At 42.8% G+C, this 23,991-nt stretch overlaps 1 protein-coding gene and 1 long non-coding RNA gene across 8 annotated transcripts in view; one reads left to right on the forward strand and one right to left on the reverse strand.

Moving 5' to 3' along the window:
- Positions 1-5,157: 5,157 nt before the first annotated feature.
- VLDLR (very low density lipoprotein receptor) lies at positions 5,158-21,497 on the reverse strand. Of its 3 annotated transcripts, XM_019478162.2 has the most exons (19): positions 21,354-21,497; positions 16,551-16,670; positions 15,555-15,677; positions 14,862-14,984; positions 13,484-13,855; positions 13,226-13,348; positions 13,020-13,142; positions 12,391-12,510; positions 12,180-12,305; positions 11,519-11,690; positions 10,729-10,953; positions 10,362-10,480; positions 9,808-9,947; positions 9,374-9,515; positions 8,812-8,958; positions 7,543-7,629; positions 6,995-7,072; positions 6,567-6,736; positions 5,158-5,808 (listed from the first exon to the last, which is right to left on the reverse strand). In XM_019478162.2, exons 1-19 carry the CDS (start codon positions 21,484-21,486, stop codon positions 5,773-5,775), a joined length of 2,679 nt encoding a protein of 892 aa, XP_019333707.1. In that variant the 5' UTR covers positions 21,487-21,497; the 3' UTR covers positions 5,158-5,772. The 3 variants fall into 3 exon arrangements, with proteins under 3 accessions (XP_019333707.1, XP_006260318.2, XP_059580746.1); XM_006260256.4 differs by lacking the exon at positions 7,543-7,629; XM_059724763.1 differs by lacking the exon at positions 5,158-5,808 and having other exon boundaries at positions 6,684-6,798.
- Positions 21,498-21,659: 162 nt separating this feature from the next.
- Positions 21,660-23,991, forward strand: part of LOC109280817 (uncharacterized) — a 101,442-nt gene continuing 99,110 nt past the window's right edge. For 3 of the 5 annotated variants that reach the window (XR_009460974.1, XR_009460976.1, XR_009460975.1), the window contains exon 1: positions 21,661-21,762. This is a non-coding gene — a long non-coding RNA (uncharacterized LOC109280817). Of the gene's footprint in view, positions 21,763-23,991 lie in introns of all 5 variants that reach the window. The other 2 variants (XR_002087242.2, XR_009460973.1) reach the window with 2 other exon arrangements.

The following is a 23,991-nucleotide window of genomic DNA, read 5'->3' on the forward strand; positions in this document are numbered from 1 at the left end:
CGACTCACGTTCATCTTGGAGTCCACTAGGACTCCAAGATCCCTTTCTGCTTCCATTCCACCAAGCAGGTCATTTCCTAGGCAGTAGGTATGCTGGACATTTTTCCTCCCTGTTGTGGCATACCCCTTCAATTCTTAGGCTACAGTATGCATCTGTTGGCCTTGCTGGGTGAGACAGCTTGCCTGTTTGCTTCCAGGTCTGTGAGAGACATATTAAAACACCAAGTGAAAAGGAAACCAGCATCTCTGCTGCTGCCATAGTATTCAAGTTGTCTAAGTAAAGAAGGGAACTGAAGGAAGTAGTTAAACAGGTAACAATATTTATATTTACAGTGTGCTAAAGAACTAACTAGTGATCATGTGCACAGGTATTTGACTAGCATATAGTTAGATAATGACTAGGTCAACAGACAAGCATTCAGAATTCAACAGGGGGAAATTTGTCCATTAGTTATCTAAGGGACACTGTACAATTACTAACTGAAACCATCATTTTAGTATAATAAAAATTCATCAGAGGGAAGGTCAAATAAAATCCATTAAAATAATTAGGTTACTGTCTTCCTGTTGCTCAGGAGGCACGTACTAGTAGTAGGAGAGCCACGATACAGAGGAATTTGGAGAATAAGACAGATTAAAATACTGACAAATGCCACAGCATTTTTCTGAAATGCAATTCTCAATGCAGCTATTCCCTGTACCAAATGGTTTCCAGAATACTTACTGGTGCTCTATTACTAGTACTAATATTACATTATACTTGCTACTAAGGTTTTTTTTGTTCAGTATAACTAAATCTACACAGGTCTAGATGAGAGTGTTAAAGGACACCATTAGTAGGTTTACTCCTACAGTGCAATTGTTCCCATTACTAAAAATAGGAGCAAATAGAATTAAAGAAAGATTTTAGTGCTAAAAATCTCAGGAGGCTCAAATAAAGACTGAAGTGCAAGCTTCTCTCAGGCTGCTTGCAGACATTTAAACCCCTCCCCCCCCCCCAAACAGTACTTGATTTTAGATTTAGTATGTTCCTATGCCAAGCCTAGCACATGCCCAGAAGAGGCAGCAACTAGTTGGACCCAGCTCATCCACTATCTGTATAGATCAGGCACTTTAGCAGGGCTTTTTTGGCACTTATCTAGTAGCTTTCATCTAAAGCCAATTTGATTAGCACCAAAGAGCCCCACTGAAGCATCCAGTCTATATAGCCAGTGCATAGATAGGTTGAAGTAGTATACTACACCTTCCAGTAAAGCACTTACAAATATTTCATTTTTTTTTTTTTTTTTTAAAGCAGCCAAAATGACTACTTTTTTACCTAGTTATCCATTTCCCTGTGCTGAGGGTTTAATTTTCTAGAAACAATATTGTTGTTTCACAGGGTGGGGAGAGGTGCATATGAGAGAGATGATCTACTCTGGCAGATTAACATTTAAGTACACATTTTTGTTTAAGTGCATTATTTCCCCCCCCAAACAAGCTGCTCAATAGTGTCCCAAATCGTTACCCAATAAGCGGTTTGCAAGCTGAAGATGTCACTCTTTCCTTAACTGGAATTCAAAGTACAGTAGAACTTATTATGCAGGGAGTAAAGAATTGTTTACATGGCAAGATCACAGAATGGGATCTTGCACACAAAAAGAAAAAAAAAAAATATATACATGGCAACTGAGCTGTAGAAGAACTCCATTTTATTTTCCTTTTATGGTAAGGGAACCCTTGCTTGCCTCTCAAGTCTGTTCTGAGGAAGTGAAAGCAGGAGGTTATTGCATCTCCTCCATAGTAGTATTGTAAGGAAGCAGCAGGCTGAAGTGTTAAGAGGATGAACAATATGGTTTGTCCTTTCCCCTCCAAATAAGTTTATCACTTACTAATGGACCATGCAGAGGTTTTACTGAAGTTAAAGTGTGAAGCTTATTATTCATGTTAGAAAATATGCTATGACTTAATTCAAGCAGCTCCAACTTCCTATTTGAAGAAACTTGAATTTTTAAAGCTATAGGGGAGAGGGGAGAGTTATTATAATTTAATATAGTAACAGAATAACCAATCATGAAGTACATTTGAAAATGTTAAAAAAAAAACAAAAAAAACCCCTCCAGTATTGCCCAGGCCTATTAAAAGGGGCTTAGACATTAAAGGCCATGTTACTTGTCCTCTCATTTTCTTCTCTCAACATGGAGATAAAAACATGCATTTAAGGCTGCCTCAAGTTTTATTCTTCCAGCTATAAGGCAAACTTGGAGTTACACTTCAGAACTCTCACTGGGTCACAAGAATATATTTCTCCTTAAGTGATGCTCACTTCAATAGGGTAAATCTGGGTGCTATGACATACAAGTGAACAAAACACTGGGGTGGGGAAAACAAAAACCCCCAAGTAAACTGTTCCTGCCATTGTTTGCATCAACTCTTGACTTAACATGAGCATAACTATAGGTACATAAAGTGTATGCATGCTTTAAAAGAAGGGCTCCATCAAAAAGTGCTATAGGCATTTTATTCAACCCAAGAAGCTAAACAAGTCTTTTTTGTGGAAGTGTCTCTTTAAAAGAGGGGAGTAGGCAGAGGGTCTATATGTATTAAGGGAATTTGATAAGATTACTGTTTTGCTCATTTGTTTGAGAGAGCGTGCTTTTGGCTAAGTTGCAGTCTAAGTCTCCAAGTCTGAAGCAATAAAGCTCAGTTAAGTTGTTTCAGCTAATCAACTCCACTGATAAGGGCAAGTACTTTGCTCGCAAAAGCAAGTTGCCCAGTTTTTAAGCAAGACTAGAGTCCCATTTCAGAGTGAGTCTCTTGCATGAGATTTGGTGCAATCTTAGTTTTGAATGCAAGACAGGTCATGAAGTTGAGCCAAGATGCTTTCTATTATGCCATGGAGCTCCAAGCAGAGTAGCAGCATACTTGATGCTATCTGCCAATAGAAGATCCCCTTTAACTGTATTGCAGTCATGACTCAAAACAAGTGCATTATATACACCCAACATCATTTTATGGCCTCCTTCAAAAGGGTGAATAGAACTCATCTGGCAGCCTAAGGTTTAGTCTCCACTTTGGGAAATTTGGTCTATAATGCCATTATTCTAATTCCAGTTATTCAAGATGCTAATTTAAGTCATGAACTGACTTAGTGGAAGATGCTCAGCACATTTCCCCCCCTCCCCCTGAAGAGACAAGGATGGAATGCAAGTAAATAAAACTTGCAAGTTCTTGCATTCTCCAAATCCTACCAAGAAGCCTGTTTTACCAGTTTAAAGTTCTTGCAACAAGTTTGTTTGCAGGGAAACTAGGCAAATGCTGTTTTTTCAGTAAACTCTGTGCCAAGATGTTAGAGAGTTGCTAGTCAAGCCACATTTCCACACACACAAAAAGGTACTGTGCCAACACTAAAGTGACAGAAGTTATTAGGACTGAAGGAATAGAAAGCTTCAGCTAGGCAAAGGGATGCTGTACTATTGATAGTTTTCAGTAGTTCAATTCCAAGTCCTTTTGCTCTTAATTTAATAAGTTATATAAATAAAGTAACTATGTTGCCCTCTTACCCCTCACCTCACAGATTAGACTCCATCCTGGACAAGAATTCTAGAAGAGTTCACCAAGGTGTGTTGGAAGGATGATCAGAGAGCACCAATCCTACCATACAGCTAGTTAAACTTGGAGGCCAAGTACAGAGAGAGTGCTTTAGAGGCCATCCCTGCAAGAAGTTAATAGTAGTAGATATGGCAGCTAAGGCAGGGAGGAAAAACACATACAAAAAAAAAAAGTGCAAAGCAAGAAACTGAGCAGCAAGTTGGGACTGGAGTAGTGCCTCTCCTGCCAAAACATCCCCCCCCAAATTGAACACCCCATTGAGCTAGGGGCAAGAGACCCATATATTTTGTTTTAAAGTTGGGAAATTCTTAACTGGAGGGAGGGAGCCATTTAATAAAAACTCCTGATACCACAAAAAAAAAAAAAAAAACAAAACAAAAAAACAAAAAACAAAAAACCACCAAACAAACAAAAAACCCCCCACCACAAAACAAAGCCACCCCCCAAAAAACTTTAAGCCTCGCTGCTGAAGACTCAGGACAAGTAATTTGTAGAATGGATATTGCTGTTGGTAGCAACAGAACCTTTTGTGATTCCTTAAGCTTTTTTAGGCCCGCTTTCTTTTTAGCCAAAATCTAAAGTGCTGCTCACATATGGAAGCTTAGCATCTGCCCACCTGGGTTGGCATCACTAGAACACCACAATAGCCAGTATGAATAGCGTGTACCCCTGAAAGCTGGGGGGCACAGCAACCACCAGCAGGGAGAGCTCTGGCAGGCAGCCATGGTGGTAGGAAGGGAAGGGGAGTGACACTTGCTAACTGGCACTCAGTGGCAATTGCCTGCAGAGGTGGGGGGTGGCAGCAGTGCCAGGTGGCCAGTGGCAACTGGCTGCTACTAGTACTGCATGCAATCTCATCCTATGCATTGCCAAATAGATGGAAGAGGAAAAAAAAAAAAAGTTAAAGCAAGAATTGGGTTTTTGCAATCCCTCACATATTAGGTGAATCTCCTTGGAAGAGAAAGGAGCTCTCTGGGATTACAGAGAAAGAAGGAGCTACCTATACTATAGCAGTTTGCTAGAATTATGTAGTGGCATTACCTGTAAATCTTAAATCCATTCTATTAAGCCAAGCACAGGTCAGAGTCAGACTCAGCAAGTAAATAAGAGCCACAATAGTCTTTGAAGACCTCTACATGCCTGGAAGCCCCTTTAAAGTGGTGATGGGGAGAAAAATCCCCCCTATGCACAACTGATCACTACTACAGGCTACAAAGTCAGTCTCGATTACCAGCATCTGAAAAATTCTTGGTAGAAGGTCAGTACTTCTGTTAAGAAAGAAGCACCAGATAACACTACAAGCCAAACAAAAGACTAAATACAACTGAGGCACTACCTTTTTTGATTTAGCATTTGCTCTGCTGATCACTGGCCTGGTGTATTAAGAGATGTAGTGCTGGGTTACCAGTTGCCTTGCTTGTTCAGTACTGCATACTGCCCCCCCCCCCAATCCCCTTTGGGGTGGTTGGGGAGATGAATAAAGGAAGTACAAGCTTCCCTATAAGCTAAGTTCTCCTGGGTCTTCTTGGCAGTCTTTTTTTTTTTTTTTTAAGAAGAGAAGACAAACTTATATATTTTACTGCTTGGTTTTTAATTAATGTTTGCATTTCAATTTACAGTGGTTTCTTAAAGAGCATTCATCCTCTTCACCCCTCCAAGGAGGTCAAAAGACAAGATTCGCAATTTAGTCAGACATACAAAACTACTTATGTTTACAAATTTTTGGCAATTTATCTGAGTAACCCGTTTTCTCCTATTGCCATTGCCCCAACCATTGAAAAAGTTTATAATAATTTACATCTGAAGTATTTCAAAGTGCTTCAAAGTGATTGCTAGGAATATTTACAAATGGCCTATACACATATGTACAGGTGGTACACTATAGCACAAGTTGTGGCTGGAATATGGCTTTCTATGGAAAGTGCTTTAAAATATTTGGTCAGTGGTGGCAATTGACCAATTTAAGGGTTACAGGTAAGACAGTAACCATCAAAAGCTGAATTGTTGTGGACAATATTTACAAGTTTCTATTGTTAAGCTGTATAAGTATACAAGCTTGCTCCATTTCACAAGAGGAATCTTCATTCTTCCAGAATGAATGAGTTTCAGCCACTGGACTGGTTACCATCCAAAAAAGTGTAGCACACAAGTAGACTGAAAGAAGGATCACCAGTTGTGGTATTCAAGCTACATCTTCATCTGTACTTACAATAGATATCTGTACAGGAATAGAAGTATGTTAGTCTTGCACCCCACTGTTTAAAGTCAGCAAAAAAAAAAAACATCTCCATGATTAGTCACATGCAAGAGGGGAGTTATGCCTTTTAGAGCCAGACATATACCCTATGGCAAAAGGTAGTCAGACCAAGTTTTGCCACCATCATGTACACCTTGCACTGCATTTTAGCTGTCTCTTGCCCCCAGAAGTGAAAAGATTCATGGGGGGTGGGGGGGGAAGGGGGTATATATAAACTAAAACCAAAATGGTAAGTAGCACCTCCCCCCTTCCAAAGAAGTTCTGTTGAGCAACCAGATGTGGGCCTACTTGTGTAAAGGCTTTCTAGGCAAGTCATATTGGAAGTGACTTAAGTATGCATAAGAGTTCTTACAGCTCCAGGCACTAAAAAGAGTCCAGACAAGAGCTGTTTGTGTCAATCACCCAATAATAGAGGAACACTTGTTTAGGTTGTCAGAGCCACTTAAGCTACCTCTTCCTCTGGGTGACCTGAGTGATGTAGGAGGCTGTTGGGTCTAGTTTGGATCATACCCTCCCAACACAGTAACTGGAAAACATGTCAAGATTTTACTCTCAGCTAACTTAACAAAATAGTCTGGCTTGCTACTTTGACTCTCAGCTATGGATCAAGCTAAAAAGCATTTTAGGCTCATCCCTAGACTAGAATTGAAAGAAAGAAAAAACAAACAATGAGTACACACACAAAAAAAGAGTCAAGACAATTGCTAGAGTTTGCTCACTGCTGGGTAAGTGTGTCCTACTGAACTGCTGTGTCTCCCAATATCAATAGTGAGGTCTTCTTCAGTGGTTTTCAAGTAGACAGGGTTGTCAAAGTTCATGCTTTTCATGTTCTTGTGTTGCCAGTTACGCCACATGAAGTAACCACCTACTGCAGCCATTGCCACCAATACTGCAAAACAAGTAACTTGGCATTGAGAAAGTGCCACTCCCCCAGGATTCTCCAACACATACCTATTCCATGAGAGCAGGGATTGAAAGCTTAAGTTTAGTTAATCGACCGAATAACAGGAGGTTCTAGAACTAGACTAGCTCCTAGATTGCTCATCTTGTTTTAGAACCAAGTAATGCCAAGGCAAGTAGCCATACTCAGTTTTAGAGCTATAACTAGAGACTTGAAAACTTTGGGTATTTCATTAATTGTACTTACATACAGGAATAATGGCCCATGCAGCTGAAGTTCTTTTAGTAGAACTTACTTCTGACACTGTACTGCTGAGATTGCGTCCTAGGGGAAGAAATAAGACATTAGGTGTTGTACTTGCTGTTGAGTTGGTAGTTGTCAAAAGCCATCAACTGCTTGTCTGGATGAAATGAAAGCAAGGAAAAAAAAAAAACCAAAAGACAAAACAAACACAAACACCAAAAAACACTGTTTTGCTTCAGTGAAGTGGCATGTCCTCATTATTCATACATGTCCCATCCTAGACATTTACAGCTCTTTTGACATGGAGGTCGAGACCCTCATCAAGGTAAACAAAAAAAAAAAAAAAAAAAAAAAAAAAAAACACACTTGCTAGAGTTAATTTCCAAGGCACACATGTAAAGCTTGTGTTTGATCATACATGAAAAGGGGTAAATGTGTTCCAATTGCATGCATAGGGTTCAAGATATTTTAGTGGGTCTCTTCTCTCCTGCTAGCTTGTTACTGGTTATAATGTGCAAAATGTTGCAAAGGCAAGTTATTGGGACCAATACCTCCAGGAACTGGTCCAAGAGATGACTTTTCTGTTGTGCTGGTATCTTTTGTCTCAAAGAGAACCACAGTAGTTCCAGTACCTGAAACTGGTTATAAAAAAAAAAAAAAAAAAACAAACACACACACCAAAAGAACCTAGTTAATCCTGAAGTTCTGAAATAGCTGGCTATTAAGCCATGCTGGTGAGTATTTAGCAGATGGCAGGATGGTCATTTAAGTTGGATTCTACTGGGAAGAATGGATTGCAAGAAATGATTTTTACTTGCTAGGAAGCTGCAGCCTCAGCTGAAAGGTAGTTTAGTCTAGTCAGATGATTATCAACCCAATTTTTTTTTTTTTTTTTTTTAATTTAAAGGAAAAGGGCCTTTAGCTTTTCGGCTTCAGCTTCAGCTTATTGTTGGAGGACTAACATTGTCTGCTCATAAGCTCCGACCCACTGAAGGGCTGTGGTGATATTTGGTAAGGGACTATTGGTAGCTTATGGCTTTAAGCTTCTATGGTTGCATACAAAGAAATTTTTTCCACTCTGCTATTTAGTTCCAAACAGTTTGCATTTAAGGATTTTCTAGACAGTGCTGAAAAGTTAGTGCCATAAGCTTGACTCAACATTAAGAGATGCCAGATTTAGGCAAGGGTTACCATCTATTGTAACAATCATTCTTGTAAGACATTTGGTTTCCAGTCATTTTAGGAGGATACAGGAGTTACAAGTTCAATTGGGTAGTAACTGCATGCGCAAACTGCAAGTATAGAGCAACCCATTCTAGTCTGTATGAATTTCACCTGGGCAAGAAAAGTTGTGACAGTTTGAGTCCATTCAGCAGAACTAGCACTTACATGCTTTAAAGCTGGCAGCAGGGAGTGCATTGATTTAGGAAGGAGAGCCCAAGAGTAAGAAAAATTAGAAGTGCTATCCTGGACCAAAGTCAGTATGTATTCATGCTCAAGTATTATGTATTAGTACATCATACATTGTAACTATGGAAGCCATCTAGCCACAGATCATATGGCAGCTTTAGTTATTTTCCCCTAGATGAAAGAGCACAATGAAAGTTACATTAGTGATGTAATATGCAGAAGCAAAAGCATGAATTTGGTAGAGATGTTGCATACTTGAGGGTTTTATATCAAGCCATTTCAGAATCCCCATTCTGGAGTAGGCCAGAGCAATTTTATAAAAAAAAGTTAATGTTAGCTGTATAGTCTTTGACAAGATAAAAGAGTCCTTTAAGTCCCTGAAGGAAAGTCTTCTAGCAGTTTTGCTATACCTGAACACTTCAGGCCATCCTCTTGCAAGTTGTATCCAGTAGGACACGTGCAGGTATACTTTGGAGAGTATTCATTTATCTGGGGAGCAGGCAGGCACATGTACTCACAGCCTCCATTTACTACATCCTCATGGCACCAGTCCTTGCCTGTTGGCAAAAAAAGTTGCAGTTTAAAGTAGATGATGGTATAGCATTGTTATTAAATGATACTTTACTATGTAGAACCTTGCCATTTGGCAATATTAGGCCATTGAAGATTATGTTGGCAAGAGCATTATAAAAAAAAAAAAAATAAATAAAAAAAAATCTAGTACTCTGTTCTTATTCACTTTAGGCAGCAAGTTGACTCTGGACAAGTGTGATACCTTCCCTCCCATTTGGAGGAAGTGTACTTTGATTAGTGAAGCTGAAACAGCCACCGTTTGTCAGGGGTATGGGAGATAGGGGAAAGAGGGTGGTGGTTCAGTACTTCTCCAATGCCTGCCCAGTTTAGCAAATAGAAGGTACTTAAATACCTCAACTGGAAGTTTGAGCTAGCCAAAATGCTTGCTATAGCCATTACCTGAAGGCTGAACAAGCTCATGATAGACAATGATATCCTGTGCATCATTGAGGTTGTTCACCAGTGTTACCCATTCAGATCCAGAAAATTTGTTGGCACCATAGATGGCCTCATTCTCCCCATCAATCCAGTAGACACGGTCCTGGGGGGGGGGAAAAAGTTGGAAGAGTGATTGTATTCCAGTACAGTCAAGTGGGGCTTTACTCATGTCCACCAAGAGTAAGGGAAGTTACAAGACTTGGGTCAAGCAGCCAACCTGCACCAACAGTCTTTACAGAACCTGCAACAGCTTGACAGTTTAAGAAGTTGTGCCAAGCCACTCTAGGCCAGCTAGTCTCATTCAGTGGTTTCCCCCCCCCCCCCCCCACAGAAAAAGGTGTTATAGGTAGATCAGTCTAGCCCCATAAAGTGCCAAGGAAACTTTCCATTCTTACCTCAAATATGGTTAGAGCAAGGGGATGTGCAAGCAACTCATGTGATTTCAGCACAATCCTACGATCCTGGCCATTCAGATCCACACTGGACAGCATATGTAGTTTAGAGTCAACCCAGTAAAGGCGACTTTTTACAAGATCTTGTTGGGGGAGACAGGAAAAGAGTGTAAGAAAGAGCAAGAGGCAACTTATTTAGAATGCTTTAAATGAGACTATTTTGAGGTTCCCTTAACAGTGTTCCTCTGCAACATCTTTTCCAGGATGATTTGCTCCCTATACCCATCCTTACAAGGAGCAGCAGTAGTACTCTAGAGCATGTTATTTATGCCTCAATGAAGCAGTGACACAGTTTTATTTCTGCTCCAAGCATGGATTGATCTCTTTTCAAGAGGCCTGCTGTTGAGCAATAGCTTAATGCTTCAAAGGACAGCTGCACTGTAACAAACTGTTAGTTAAGCATTCACTTCATTTCAATAAAGTTAGGCACATCAATTTTAAGCATCATTTTGCCACCCCAACCCTTGGTCTTTTAGGATGTAACATTAAAAAGATACCTAGTGCAATTCCATTAGGCCACTGGATTTCAGTTGTTACCAGCTGCTGTCTATCAAATCCATTCATTCCTGCTTTTTCAATTTTTGCTGGTTCACCCCAGTCAGACCAGTACATAAAGCTGTAAAGAAATACAAGCAAGGCATTTTTACTTAATGCCTAGGGGCTATTATGTCATTTGAGGTAACTGTACAGGTTAGAGGAAAGCTTTAAGTAAGGCATTGATAGAACTTATTTGAGCTTGGGGTTAAAAGTTTGTTACCTTACTGACCAAGTCAAAAAAGTGTTTAAGCCTTTATCCAGTTTTAGTGGTAGAACAGATTACAGAGCAGTAAGTAGACTTGTCACAGTAATTAAGACTCAGCTCACCCAGAGAGAGGATCCACAGCAATGGAGGCTGGCTCTCTTAAGTCAGTGTTGAATAGAATCCTTCTTTTAGTGCCATCAATACTAGCCACAGAAATGGTCTTCAGAGCAGAGTCAGTCCAGTAGATATTCTTGTATACCCAGTCAATAGCAATTGCTGCAGGGCTATGCACATTGTCTACAATTTTAACATGTTTACCTACTTTGTCACGAGTATCAAGTGGGGCACTGCAAGACAAAGGTTGATTTAGAGCTATTGATCAATGAAGCTAGCCTAACCTCATCTTTCTGGATAACTGCCTTCTTGTAGACACTAGTCATCAAGGCTAACAGAATTCATACATGCTAGGCATCTGCACCATCAATGCTTGCAAGTTGGAGTTGAGTGCAGAGGTCCCAGCACTGGGTATTATGTGAGGGTCAACTTCTTACAAGCAAGAATAGTAGGCTCTTACCTAGCTTGGCAGTCCCTTAAACTGACTTGCAGGCTATAGGGATGGTTCAGTACAGGGAATTTTAGGACATACTGAAGGTTAACTTCCTAAGGAAGCAGGCCAGCTACAGAGGAGTATAGGTATAGCCTTAGTGTCCATTAAGGCCCTGTTCCAATACAGAATTGATCAAGATTAGACTTTCAAGAAGGTGACAGTAATCAAACCAAAGTATTAACAAAAACTGGTTCCAAGTTAAACAATAAGAGCTACATTTCCTTAGTTAGTGCTTTTGTTGTACATGATAGTGGCTTGATGGCCACAACTTAAGACAGCTGGGTTGAAGGAGAAGAGCCATTTACCTAAAGATTGCTTTAAGGCTAAAGTCAGCCCAGTAAAGTTTCTGCTCTTCAATATCAGCATCCAGTGCTACAGTGTTTCTCAGTTGCTCTACCAGCTGGGTGTATTCTTTCCTTTCTAGGCCAATCTTCCTGATGTCCCGACGGTTAGTGAAGATTAGAGCCGGTTCTTTTCCTGTGGGGGGTGGGGGGGAGTTTAGGATTATTTGCAATTCTAGACAAGTTTAAGCAGTACTACACTCCTTTCTACAAGTCTGTAGATTTAAAAAAAAACAAAAAACAAAACCACCTTTAGCCTCTACTGGTTTGATTGCTTCTCGAGCACTTAGTGCTGACAACCTGAGGCTCAAATACTGCCAAATTTGGAACTCCAAAGATGTGGACATGTAGGGGAAAACCTGTGGGGCTTGAAGGGGAACATGGGAGTAAGTTAAATAGGAAGATCAGTGGATTGTATAAGGACTTCTCCAGTGAAGCCACATACTGTACAGTCACTTGTGTGAAGTTGGTCTCAAAGACCAACTTCTTGGTCAATGACTACCATTGTTATATTTTAGGCCTTCAGCAGAAGCTGCTTCATGTTGTGGAGCAGTCAGAGCTTGAAGTAGTCTTGCATCCTCCATCTCCAGATAACTTTATAGACTTCACCCCCAATTGCACTTACCAACTGCTTTGCACACTCCAGTAGCTAGGTCCATTTGGTAGCCACGACTACATTCGCACTTGTAGCCCCCTTTTAGGTTAATACAGATTTGGCTGCAGATCCCAGGATTCTGGCATTCATCGATATCTAGGAGCGAAGACAGGATTACTTTTACTTGCTCTAGGTCTGCTCAAGTAGTCCCCTCCCCTTCCCAAGGTGAGTAGATGCTTGCCTCCACATGTTTTCCTATCTATTAGCTCAAAACCAGCTGGGCAGTCACATTCATATCCAATGATCAAGTCTCTGCAGATATGGGAGCAGCCACCATTGTTTACCAGGCATTCATTAAGGTCTGAAAGATTAGGGAAGACTTAGTACAAGTGTTAAGTTTAACCAATAAATAACTTGATATTTCCAGAATGCATTAGGAACTGGCATCTAAGAGAAAAAAAAAAAAATGAAACAAAACCACAAAAAAAGAAACCCCACTGCTTTAGCACCTTGTCCTTATACAGGTGGTATTTCAGACTACATAGCAGTAGTGGGTATTTTAGTTGCTGTTCATCAGGACCAAAAAGACTTATTTACTGGCAACTTCACTATGACCCACCAACTATGTAAGTATGGCTAAGACAATTGCACCAGCTTTTAGAAGTTACTGGTCACTTGGATGGTTAAAAAACAAAAACAAACAAACCCCCCCCACCCCCCCTACATTCTTAGGAAAAAAAACAAAAAAAAAAAAAACTTAACTTCTATAGTCAAAGACTTGACCATCTAAAAAAGTCTGCAAATACTAGTCAGTAATCAAGTTAGGTAGGCTCAAGTGTAGACAGGACCAGCAAGTGATGCTTCACTTACTGCATTCCTTGAGGGGCTCATCACTCCAGTCCCTGCAGTCCTGCTGCTGGTTACAGACTTTGCTGGCATCAATGCATTCTCCACTTCTGCACTTGAATTTGCCAGGTCCAGAGCACTGATTGACTATCAAAAGACAAAATACTGTTGAAGTATTCATCTCAAGTCAAGATCCTTTAAAACCCTTTCCTACATAGGTGTGCATTTACCATTTTGACAGTTGGCCTCATCACTTCCATCCAGGCAGTCTCGGACACCATTGCATTGCCTACTACCGTGGATGCAGTTCCCATCTTCACATCTGAACTGGTCTGGCCTACAAGTCCGAGAAGCTGCAAAAGTAGCAACAAATTGAAAATTATGAAGTCTCTCCTGTAGTCTGGGAGAGATGACTCAAAGCTTGAGATGAGCGCGTCTGCAAGACCTAGGAAGTTTGCTTTTACTGGGAGCTTGGGACTGTTACTTACGGCAATTTATCTCATCGCTTCCATCCTTGCAGTCTGCATCTCCATCACAGCGCCATTTCTTGTGAATGCATTCCCCCGAGCCACACTGTACTTCACTGGGAGAGCACTTCACAGGAGGGACAGGCTGACGGCCACACTGCTCCAGAGATTCATCCGACTGGTCTGAACAGTCTGCATCATCATCACATACCCAACTAATTGGGATACAGGTAGAGCTCTTGCATTGGAATTCATGGACTCCACAAGTAGGTGGTGCACAGTCTAGTTCATCACTACCATCACTGCAGTCATCTTGGCCATTGCAGACAAAGTTTTTGGAGATGCACTGTCCACTTTTGCAAGTGAACTCTGCTGGACTACAAGTTACATTGCCTAAGAGAAATAGAAGGCCACTTAGTGACAGCATCTCAACATGACCCAATCAAGTCAAGACTACTGCAATTTCAGGGTTCCTTATGTTCATTAGCAGGCTACTGCTGGTGTTCACTGTGGCCACCTGACAGCACTTGTTCAGGAGCTTGTACTGAATATAGTTTACTACTTGTAAAAAGACAGGTTTATTCTCATTTTAAGGAGTCTCTCTGGAAGCCCAGGATTAGGTTTTAGTGTGCTCTGGCATAGTCCCATAGTGGTTTTTTACTGGGTTGCCAAACTATTTAGTCATGCAATGCTAGAACTGTATAGGTACAGTTCTGGGCCTTTAGATGGCTCTTTGACTATAGAAGAACAAGGTTTACTCTTCCCCAGCCTGTTCCCTCTGAAAAGGAAAGCTCGAGTTCAGAGCCATCTTAACCTATATAGGCCACATAAAGACAAACTATCATGTTAAACAAGTTAGAGACCCTTGGGTCCAAGTTTAGGAAGTAGATGGCTTTAGCTGACACTTTTTCTGTTGTCTTTGCAAGTCTTAAAGAGCTAGGCACTCTTGGCTTATCAGATATTTATAGTATCAAGTGCTTTACCTCCAGACACTTTAAGCCCTTGATTAAAGTAACAGTGGTAAAGCAAAGTTATAGGTAAACTAGGTCTACACATGTTTATTTATATTGTTAAATGTCACTGCTTTGAGCACACTTTAAGGGAGAAGAGGCAGGGGGAAAGAACTGGCTACTCATTGCTGCCAAGCATCTGTAAGGAGGTGCTCGACTCTCCTTGAGTACTGGTTTGACAGCAGTTTCCACAGATACCAACTGAAGTTAGTACTATAGCAGATATTAAAATAGGCCTGCTTGAGAGGCCACCTGAACTGAGGAAGACTTGAAGACCAGCCTGCTTGTTACAAGGTGGGCTTAGCTGCAGTTATTTTAGTGACTTCCTTGGAATGGGGAATCTTTGGCTCCCTTCAGGCCAAGCAAGGGAACTCTCCCCCCCCCCTTACCACAGTTCTCTTCATCTTCACCACTGTCACAATCTCTTTCACCGTCACACTTCCAGGACACAGGAATACACTGAGTGGACTTTGCACCACAGCTGACTTCATTTACCCGGCATGTTCTCATATCTATGAGAAAGTTGAAGAATCAATTTAGATCTAAGCAGCTCCAAGTTAGTACCATTGGTCAAGTTTAGTCATTCTACTGACGTGAAGAAGTGTAGGACTGAATTTCAGGAGTCTCAACACTGAAGCTTTTACATTAGTAAAAGAGCCATGAACCAACTACTCGAACTCTGCATTTCACTTGGCACAGTAATGTTAGTCACTTGTAGCATTAGACTTCAGATTAATGCCAACACAGTTGTGTCCGCCAAGTTTGACATGGCATGAAATCTTGGCATATTGGGTGTTCTGGAACAATTGTTCCTTCACTTCCATTAGCAATTGGAAGCACTAGATGTGTGGCTAAGTAGAGAATAAGAGGCAAGCCAGAAAACTATGTAGGGCAGTATATGTGTACTTATTTCAGCTTTTGGCTGCCCCCATGCTAGTATACAGCAATATAGCAGGTACTTAAATTTCTTCCTTCCTTTGGAGGGAAGAAATTTAAGACTGGAGGTTAGGATGATGGGCTAAGAGATTGCAGTTCCCTGTCCAGGTGGAATTTGGCTGCCAGCATAAGACAAGCTCACTTACGGCACAGTTCTGGGTTTTCATCAGATCCATCTTCACAGTCTGGATCTCCATCACACTGCCACCTGTTTGGTACACACTGCCCATTGCTGCATACAAAGTCAGATTCAGCACATGTCTTCTTCACTGTAAGAGAAGAACTGCTTGCTTAGCTACAAGGACTGGTTTTGTAGCGCTAAAGCCTTGATCAGGTTGGTAGCATTTCATCCAGCAGCTGACAGCATTCAAGTAGCAGGCCTCACAGCCTTTAATACTTTCTTAAAAGAAACTAAGAGCATGAGGAGGTAACCTTAACATCAGAAAGATTAATAGTAAACAGCAGCATGTCTAGCATGTTTTGGTTTAAACCAAAAAAAAAAAAAAAAAAAACAAAAACACACCACAAATGTCTCTCAAATGTTGCTGTATGGAATGGAAGGACTTGCCATCTACTACAGATGGTTAAGTGGGAAATTAGTGCTATTAAGAGTTCCAGCAGTGGCTCTGGAGGCATGATAAGTGTGTGGATTAGAATGGCTGTTTGAATTACTTTGTGTGGCAGAGTCTTTCATATCACCTGTATGATTATGTCCACTTTGCCTTTGGTTTTAATTCTTTTCTTAAGCAAAGATCTACTGAGGTTAGCACTTCTGCTTTTGTAGAGCAGATGCATATGTCAAAGGCCTGAATTGAAAGTTTACATTGGCTAATCCTCAATTAAAGAGGAAAAAATTAGGTATGCTGGAAGTTGGAGGCTAGACAAAATTCAATGCCAGCAAGAAAGAAGCTGTAGTCCCATAGTGATCTCACTGGTAAAAAGTATTTAAAATACCAAATCATGGCAACCTTGGAGGTCAAGTGTTGTGCAGGCAAGATTATCCTCCTACAGAGGATCTGATCTTAGAGGCACTTCCCTCTGCACAAAGCATGACTAGGAGAGCTGCACATGCACAGTTAGTTCTCCAATTCTCTCCCCCTCCCCCAAGTAAAAATTCAGAAGTGGAGTGTTCAAGTGCTTACCACAGGAACGTTCATCACTGCCATCAGAACAATCATCATCACCATCACATTTCCATAATAAGGGAATACAACGTCCATTATTGCACTGGAATTGAGATTCTTCACATTTTGCTCTTGCACCTTAAAAAAAAAAAAAAAAAAGAGAATCAAGCCATTTAATCCAACTACATTTAATGTACCACCAGTGCTTCAGTTGATCAAAAACTGATTTTTTGCCCAAGGCAAGGATTAAGTGTCTTACTACAAATCAGCGAGTCATTATAAGTTGTTTGTGGTCTCATGAACTCTGAAGTGGCAAGTAGTCAGGAATGTCTGCAAGTTCACTCATGGATCCAAGGGTGTCACTAGAGATAGCTGTTAAGTTAAGGAAACTATAACAATCGGCTGTTTTTATAGTATTGTCAGTTTGATGGACTATGATCCGTTTTGGATATGGTAGGCACCTGCAGCACAGACTATTATTCAAGTTAAAAAACAAAGCTTTCTACCTTTGCCTTCCAAGTACTTGCCACTTCTCTTGTAGACAGTAGATTTTGTAGACTTCAAATTTTATTCCCATTTTTCCAAAGTGGGAACTGTTTAACAATTGAGTGCCAGTGATAATGGTCAAGGCTCAGTTTTCAGCTAGTTTAAACTTCACACCTCTCATTAAAAATGAGGAATAGCAGGCAAATATTGCAGAGCCTTCTTTATAAAAGAAGACCCATTTATCTTAGGTACAGAGGCATGCAAGAGCCTCTTTTCACCTAGAGAAGGTACACTGGGCAGAGCTGCAGAGGAGATTGTTCCTCCCTCCCCAATACTGACTGCAGTCTGCCAGCTGGAAGAACATTAGCAGGTAATATTTTAAGTCTAAGGAAAGCATTTGCAGTTTAAAACCACCACTGGTTCACAGCACTGAAGTAGTTGGAGTCAGGGTGTGAGAGACATGGGTACAAGCAGCTGCAATTCAGGTTGATGTTTGTATTGTTTCCAGCTCTTTAACAAATGCATGGAACTAAGTACAGGTTTCATGCAGAGTCATATTTAAAAAAACACCACCACAAAAAAACCCCTGAAACCAAAACCACCCCCCAAACCCATAAGCCAAGCTTTAGGGCAAGCATTGCCTATCCCCAACAGGCAAACATAACTAGGGTTGAATAGCTTTATTTTGCATCTTGAGGTTTAGAATACAGCATGATGCAAGACTTTCAATCCACTAAATGATGCAACAAGTGGAGAATTTTACTTTGTCTTGGCATCAAGGCTACTTTAAAGGCATCTATTTTTAGCTCTAGGAAGATATTGTCTGGAGTCTATAAGATGCCAAATATAACCCATATGCAAGCATTGTCGTCATTATGTTAGTCAGGAACATCAAGAAGCAGTTGAATTTGTGGGAGATTACTGTGCAACTTGTTAGCCACTTATTTTGTTACCACATGGTCACAGGTAGCATTAGGACACATATGGGAACAAGGGGGGGGGGGGGCAGGTAAAAGTCCCACCTGCAGAATGGTCTAGTGTAGCAACTGAGAAGCCCTGTAGCTCAATACCCTACTAAGCTAAAAAGGCCATTTACTCCCCTTTAACATTGCTTTGTTAGGCTGCAGAAATAAAGATGTTCCTAAAGACAGAACAGCTAGACTCATTTGATGAAACCCATCAGATTACAAGTTATTATGCAATATTTAATGTTGTTATCCATCAACCAAGAGCTTGTGGTTCACCAGTCAATGCAGTTCATTAATAGTAGTGTTTTATCACCCAACTTCAGGTTGGGAATAAGTCCATATTTATGGAAGTCATAGTCTAGTTATGTTAGACTACTTAATCTATATCCATTTGGGTCACTGATACGGCCCATCTCATTTCAGCAAGCAAGCGCTGCCTGAAAGCAAACTTGCCTTAGCTGACTGCCTAAAAGCACTAACATGCATCTGCAAATCTCACAGCTCAGAGTAAGGGGGGGAAAACCACCACACAAAACACCAAACAAACAAAACAAAAAGCTTAGCAGTAAGCCTTTAACCTAGATACAACACTTGTACCTTATAAAAAAAAAAGGTAGATTTACCATCATCGAAACTCTTGATGGTCTAGTGCTCTCAGTTGACTATAGACTTCTCCACCAAGAGGAGAGTTGCAAAAGCTACACTCCAGTGTAGAGTTAAATGAGCTGACTGTCATTTGGTAAGAGTTAGTGGTCCGAGACAGGATACTTTGTGCATGTGCTCTGAACAACTGTTCTTTGTGCAACTTCCTGTTGTTGTTCCAGTCCACTGGAACAACTGGAGAGAATGTCTCCAGCCCATCTAGACATCAAGCTCAGCTTGGTTCCCATTTCTACCTGTAGACAAAAGTCTTAGTTCTAGTCTTTTCTCTGCCATGGCCCAAACTTGCATTTCAGGGAGTTCAGGTACCTGAATTTGGATTTTTCTTCCTGCAGTCCAGTAAGACCAGCAAGCCTAGCTGGCTAATTAAACTTAAGCACTTTAAAAGTATGCTATGAAGCAACTTCTGACAGCACTTAATAGTGGCATTAAATCTAGGGACCTGGGGTTGTGGGACACTATCACACCTTAGCATCATTTAGGAAGTTATCACTCAACTGTCCATATAGCTACAAAGACCCATGGAGCTAACAGACTCTAGCTGATCATTTACCCCTTTTAGTAAGAGTATTTCTTCCCTACATTGGATGGAGACCATCCTAGCTGAAAGCTGAATTACATGCCCTGTTGCATGTTAGTTTAGCCAACAACAATACTATAAAATGTAAGAGCCACATGCCAAATTATTTACTCCAAGCCAAATTAAGGGGCTTGTAATCATCATGCTAGGCAGTATAGACCAAGAATGTCTATAACAGTTAAATCTCCCAGACTATTGACACTTAGCAACTCTAACTTGGATCAGAAGCAACTACATGACCAGAGGGCAAATGGTCACTTTCCAGGAGTGACCAAGTTATCTGAAGCAATGGATGTTGCCAGAGTAAGTCACACATGTGGTGCTGTTACCACAACAGCTTATAGTATTGGACTGGGAAGCCTAAAAGAGCTCAAGCAAGAACTAATTTGCCTTCTTCAGGATTGTCCTTAGCAGAAGTTGGAATTGCCAATTTGTTATTAAGGTGGCCCAAAGAGCTTCTTTAGAGCAAGAGCCTGAACAGACTACTCTGGTCAGTTCTTGTCAGACTATTAGAAGGCAAGAGCCAGTGAGTTTGCTTGGCTACACCAAGCTATTCTAGAGTCCCCTTCAGGTTTGAGTAGTTTTATCCCATTATGACCTTTACTGGAAGCTTGTTCAGATCAAGGAGGAAGAGAAGGAACTCAGTGCCCTGGGTCAGATAGGAAAGAGGAAGACAGGCAACACAGACCAGTTTGGATTTCCAGTCCCACCACTTTGTACCTCCAAGGACTGGGTGCAGGGGACAGCACAACTAAGCTGTAAACTTTTAAAAAGATACTTGCCCACCATCAGGTCCTAGGAACACCCACTTTAATTAGCAAGAGCAGCTTTGTAATGAGGTGTTGGGCATGCCCCTTGCCCAAGGCAAATAGTTATTAGCCACATGTGTTTAGTGTCAGAGGCCTGGTTTGCCCTGGCAGAGTTAAAGGTGCATTTTAACACCTGCCATTCTCTCAATTAACTTACTGTTACCAAACCCCAAAAAGGTATCATGTCAGTTACTGCTGTGTAGCAGCTGCCAGATGCTAAACAAACCCATGCAAAACACATCCTAATGAGTCTCAAGACCCCACCAGAATCTCAGGTCCAATGACTCTTTCCCCAAGGGAGCCAACAGACTGTCTTACCTTATCACTCCGACATTTGTTTTAATTTAAAAAAAAATAAATAAAAAAAAAAATTAAAACCCCCAACATCACAGGTTTAAGCTAGACAATGAGTCCCACCTCAGCATTGTTTTCTTAATAATGAAGGGGGGGGGGGGGGAAAAAAAAAAAAAAAAAAAAAGAGGAGAAAAGATTGAGGACCCTGCTCATCATTAGCAGTGCTTTTGGTGCACACAACTAAAGTAAAGTGGTAAGGATCCATCATTCAGAGGGACTCAGGAGATAGAACTTGTCAGACATTTTTCCCCACCAGTAGCCAAAAGAACACTTCTACAAACAATGGAGACTACAATTGGCCTCAAGCAGGGACTAGGCAAGATTTTAATCCAACCCTAGCCCTGGTAGTCACATCCCCCACCCCCTGCAACTCTGCTCAAGTTCAGCTCCTCTAGGAGGATGGTGGGAGAGAAGGGGTATCCCTGTGGGGTCCTCAGTCTGCTTCAGGGGGCAGAAGCCCTGCTGAGGGGAAGGAGTTAAAGCAGAACACAACAGAAAGGAAGAGGGGGTGAAAAAAATCTCTACAAGGGACTGAGCTGCAGGTGAACTGTGGGGCCAGCAAGTTGGGAGAAAAAAAAAGCTAGAGCCACAGCAACAGCCCTAGTAGGATCCCTTTCTTTGTTGACATGCCTCCAGGCCCAGCCCCACCAAGGCAGTCTCTCCCAGGTAGGGAGAGAGGGGGAAAAAGGAAGAGAAAGAGAGAGACAGATCACCAGGAAAAAGCTGCCAGGGCTGAGGGATCTCGGCTGGTCCAGGGCTCCCCCGAGGCTGCACTAGCAGCACCCTCCCGTCCGCGGGGGAAGGGAAATAGATGAATGCACATAGTCTCTAGATGCAGCTGGCAGGTCCCCTCCACGCAGCCTGCCAGGAGGGCGAGCGCCAGGACACGCGGGCAGGGAGAGGGTTGCCAGGGAAGCGCGGCAGCGCCGGGCGGGCAGGCAGGCGCGCCCCCCAGCCCGCTTACCTTGCACGGAGCGCAGGCAGCACAGCGCGGCCAGCAGCAGGCAGAGCCCCCGCGACGCCGACGTGCCCAGGCGGCGGCAGCGGCTCGGCGCACAACAAGTCCCCGGCAGGCGGGGGGGGTCGCCCCGGTCCATACCGCGGGGGGCGAGGCGAGCCAGGCTGGCGGGCTCCGGCGGAGACAATGCGAGCGGATCCAGGCGGGCAGCGGAGCGGGAGCAGGCACCGGCGGAGAGGGAGCGAGGGACATGCACAAGGGGGAGGTGGCCCCCGCCCCGCTCTTATACGGCCCGCCCCGTGACTCACGGCGGCCTGCTTGGCTCGCCAGCGCCTCCCAGCCCTGATTGCCTGATGCGCACAACCTGCCGCCGCGCGCCCAGGTGAAGCCGCCCGGACCTGCCGCCGCCGCCGCTGTGAGTAGTGATCGGGGCGCGCCTCCCGCCGCCGGGACCGGGGGCTCCGTCCTTGCACACGCGGCCATCACTGCCCGGGCTGGGAGGGTCTGTGGGCTGTCCCCGGGGGTCCTGCGCGGAGCTGCGTGCCTTCCTCTGAGGTCCCTTCCCTCCTCCGAGTCGAGAAAGCGGCCTCCGCCTGACTGAACCGCGGGGACCCCCCCCCCTCCCCTCGGAGGTGTTTGCGGGCAGGGCAGAAACGAAGCAGGCGTGTGTGGAAATGGCCCGGCTGGCTGGATCCCCTCTGCCTTGTGCTCCGGGAGGTTTCTTTCCCTGCCCTGCTGAGGCTATCCCCCGCCGTCAGTGTCACTAGGACTTCAAATAATAGGGCCCTGCTACTGAGCATGAAAATTGCTACTTCTGCCTTTTCTCATCAAAGCTCCCAGCTAATTAGGAATTACCCCAAATGAACTATAATTATAAGCCTAACCTTTTATTTAAAGTGTTGTGGGGGGAAAGCATGGGTGGCTTCTTATTCTTTTCTGGGAGGCTTTCTAGTATTCAGCGAGGAGGTGGGGTGAAACCGGAGGGGGGAAAGGAGGATGAGACTGAAGTTGGTTCCTTATTCCTGCTTCCTTCTTCCCAGTTCCTTTTTCAGAGCTAATATAGACCTACTAAAAGCTTGTTATTCGTGAATGACACATTGTAAACAGAGAGAATTTCATCAGCAATGTACATTTATTAATGAATAGGACAAATAATATCCTGCATCCAGTACAGAGTCCTAAATGAAGATCAGAGTAGATTGGGATTATATGGCAAAATATTTCAGCCTCATGAAACGAGGGAAAAAGATGCCCCGCCCCCCCCCCCCCCCCCCCGTCATTTGCTTTTGTTCCTAGATTTAGCATTAGGTTTTAGGGCTTTCCATCCCTGCTTTTTTTTAAACAGGCCTAATGCGCATGTTGTGCATGGGGCTATTTATATTTCAGAGTTGGCAGCCAGCTCCTCAAGCTGCTGAATCCTGCAGTGAGAGAACAGGGGGTTGCTATTTATGGCTGTTGACATTACATATCATGCTAAACCTTTATTAGCCTAATACCTGGTTTCAGGGATGTGACCATGAATCTATTGGTGAAAGGGGCTCTTTTGGGTGCTGGGCTCTTTGGATGTTGGAAACTCTACGCTGTTGTGAGGCTCCTGGTGCTGTCTTATGTGATCCCACAGAATACATATGGAACTGCCCATGGAAATGCATTGGAATGGATTTTGCTCTCACAGTTGACAGCAGACAGATGTCCAGCCCTAAATGGGCAGACAGCATGTAGCTTACTTGCTCTGTGACTGTCAAAGCATAAGATTTAATTTTTAATGTAATCTAGGGATCACATCTCTGGTAATAAAGTATATATGAGGGAACCAGCTCACAGGGTGCATCCAGATGAATGCACACATGTGTTTCCCTGGGGACAAATAGCAGCAGCACAATATATGCCGCTGCTGCTTGATCCTGGGGAATGCCTACACACATGCGCTCTGGCACATGGCAAGTTGCCCTGGGTGGGATAGGGAAGGCTGGGGTCAGCACCTGGGTTGGCCCCAGCAGCCTTACCTGGGGTCTTGGCAGTGATCTGGCAGCAGGGAGCCTGACCAGCAGCTGGAGTGTGGCTCCAGCTGCCCAGGCTCCAGTTTTGGGTGGCGCACACTGCTGCCACATGTGCCGGTTCGCTTTTTTCTAGTGTGAGGTTTTTTTAATGTTGGGATCTCTTGGTGTCAAAATCACCCTCTGGGTTGCAAATTAGCAGCATGGGAAATGTCTGCATGTGCAGTGCTGCATACCACACATGCACACTCGTCTGGATGCGCCCACATAGTCCCCAACCCAACAACCATGCTCCCTCAGGCCTTGTGGAGTTCTGCTGTCCTCGCATGGTCCACAAGCTGCATTAGTTGCTACAAAGCAATACTGTAGGGACAGATACTGACCCCCCAAAATAGGAGAAAAAGTGCATGTGCGTGAGAGGGGTGGTTAGTTAGAAACGTGTTTGGTAACTATAGTAAAAACAATGTTGCTCCTTGCAGATGTTTGAGCCTGTCATTTTTTGCCTTCTCATTGTGTGTAGTCTGCTGTATTAAAATTGAACTGTGGTTTTCCATACATGTTATATTCTTTTTACAGATACAGTTTTTACACTGTCACTGTACACTCAGAGCAGTGATGCTCTGGTCCTGTACTGGTTCCAAATTGTG

The sequence above is a fragment of the Alligator mississippiensis genome, chromosome 3, assembly GCF_030867095.1.
Source record: "Alligator mississippiensis isolate rAllMis1 chromosome 3, rAllMis1, whole genome shotgun sequence".
Taxonomy (NCBI): Eukaryota; Metazoa; Chordata; order Crocodylia; family Alligatoridae; genus Alligator; species Alligator mississippiensis.

Coding starts and splice junctions, on each gene's coding strand:
- VLDLR (XM_019478162.2), bottom strand. CDS start 21,486: ATGGACCGGGGCGACCCCCCCCGCCTGCCGGGGACTTGTTGTGCGCCG. Junction 15,678..16,550: donor CAGTGATGAACGTTCCTGTG/GTAAGCACTTGA, acceptor CTTCTCTTACAG/TGAAGAAGACATGTGCTGAA. Junction 13,143..13,225: donor TGAGGCCAACTGTCAAAATG/GTAAATGCACAC, acceptor GTCTTTTGATAG/TCAATCAGTGCTCTGGACCT.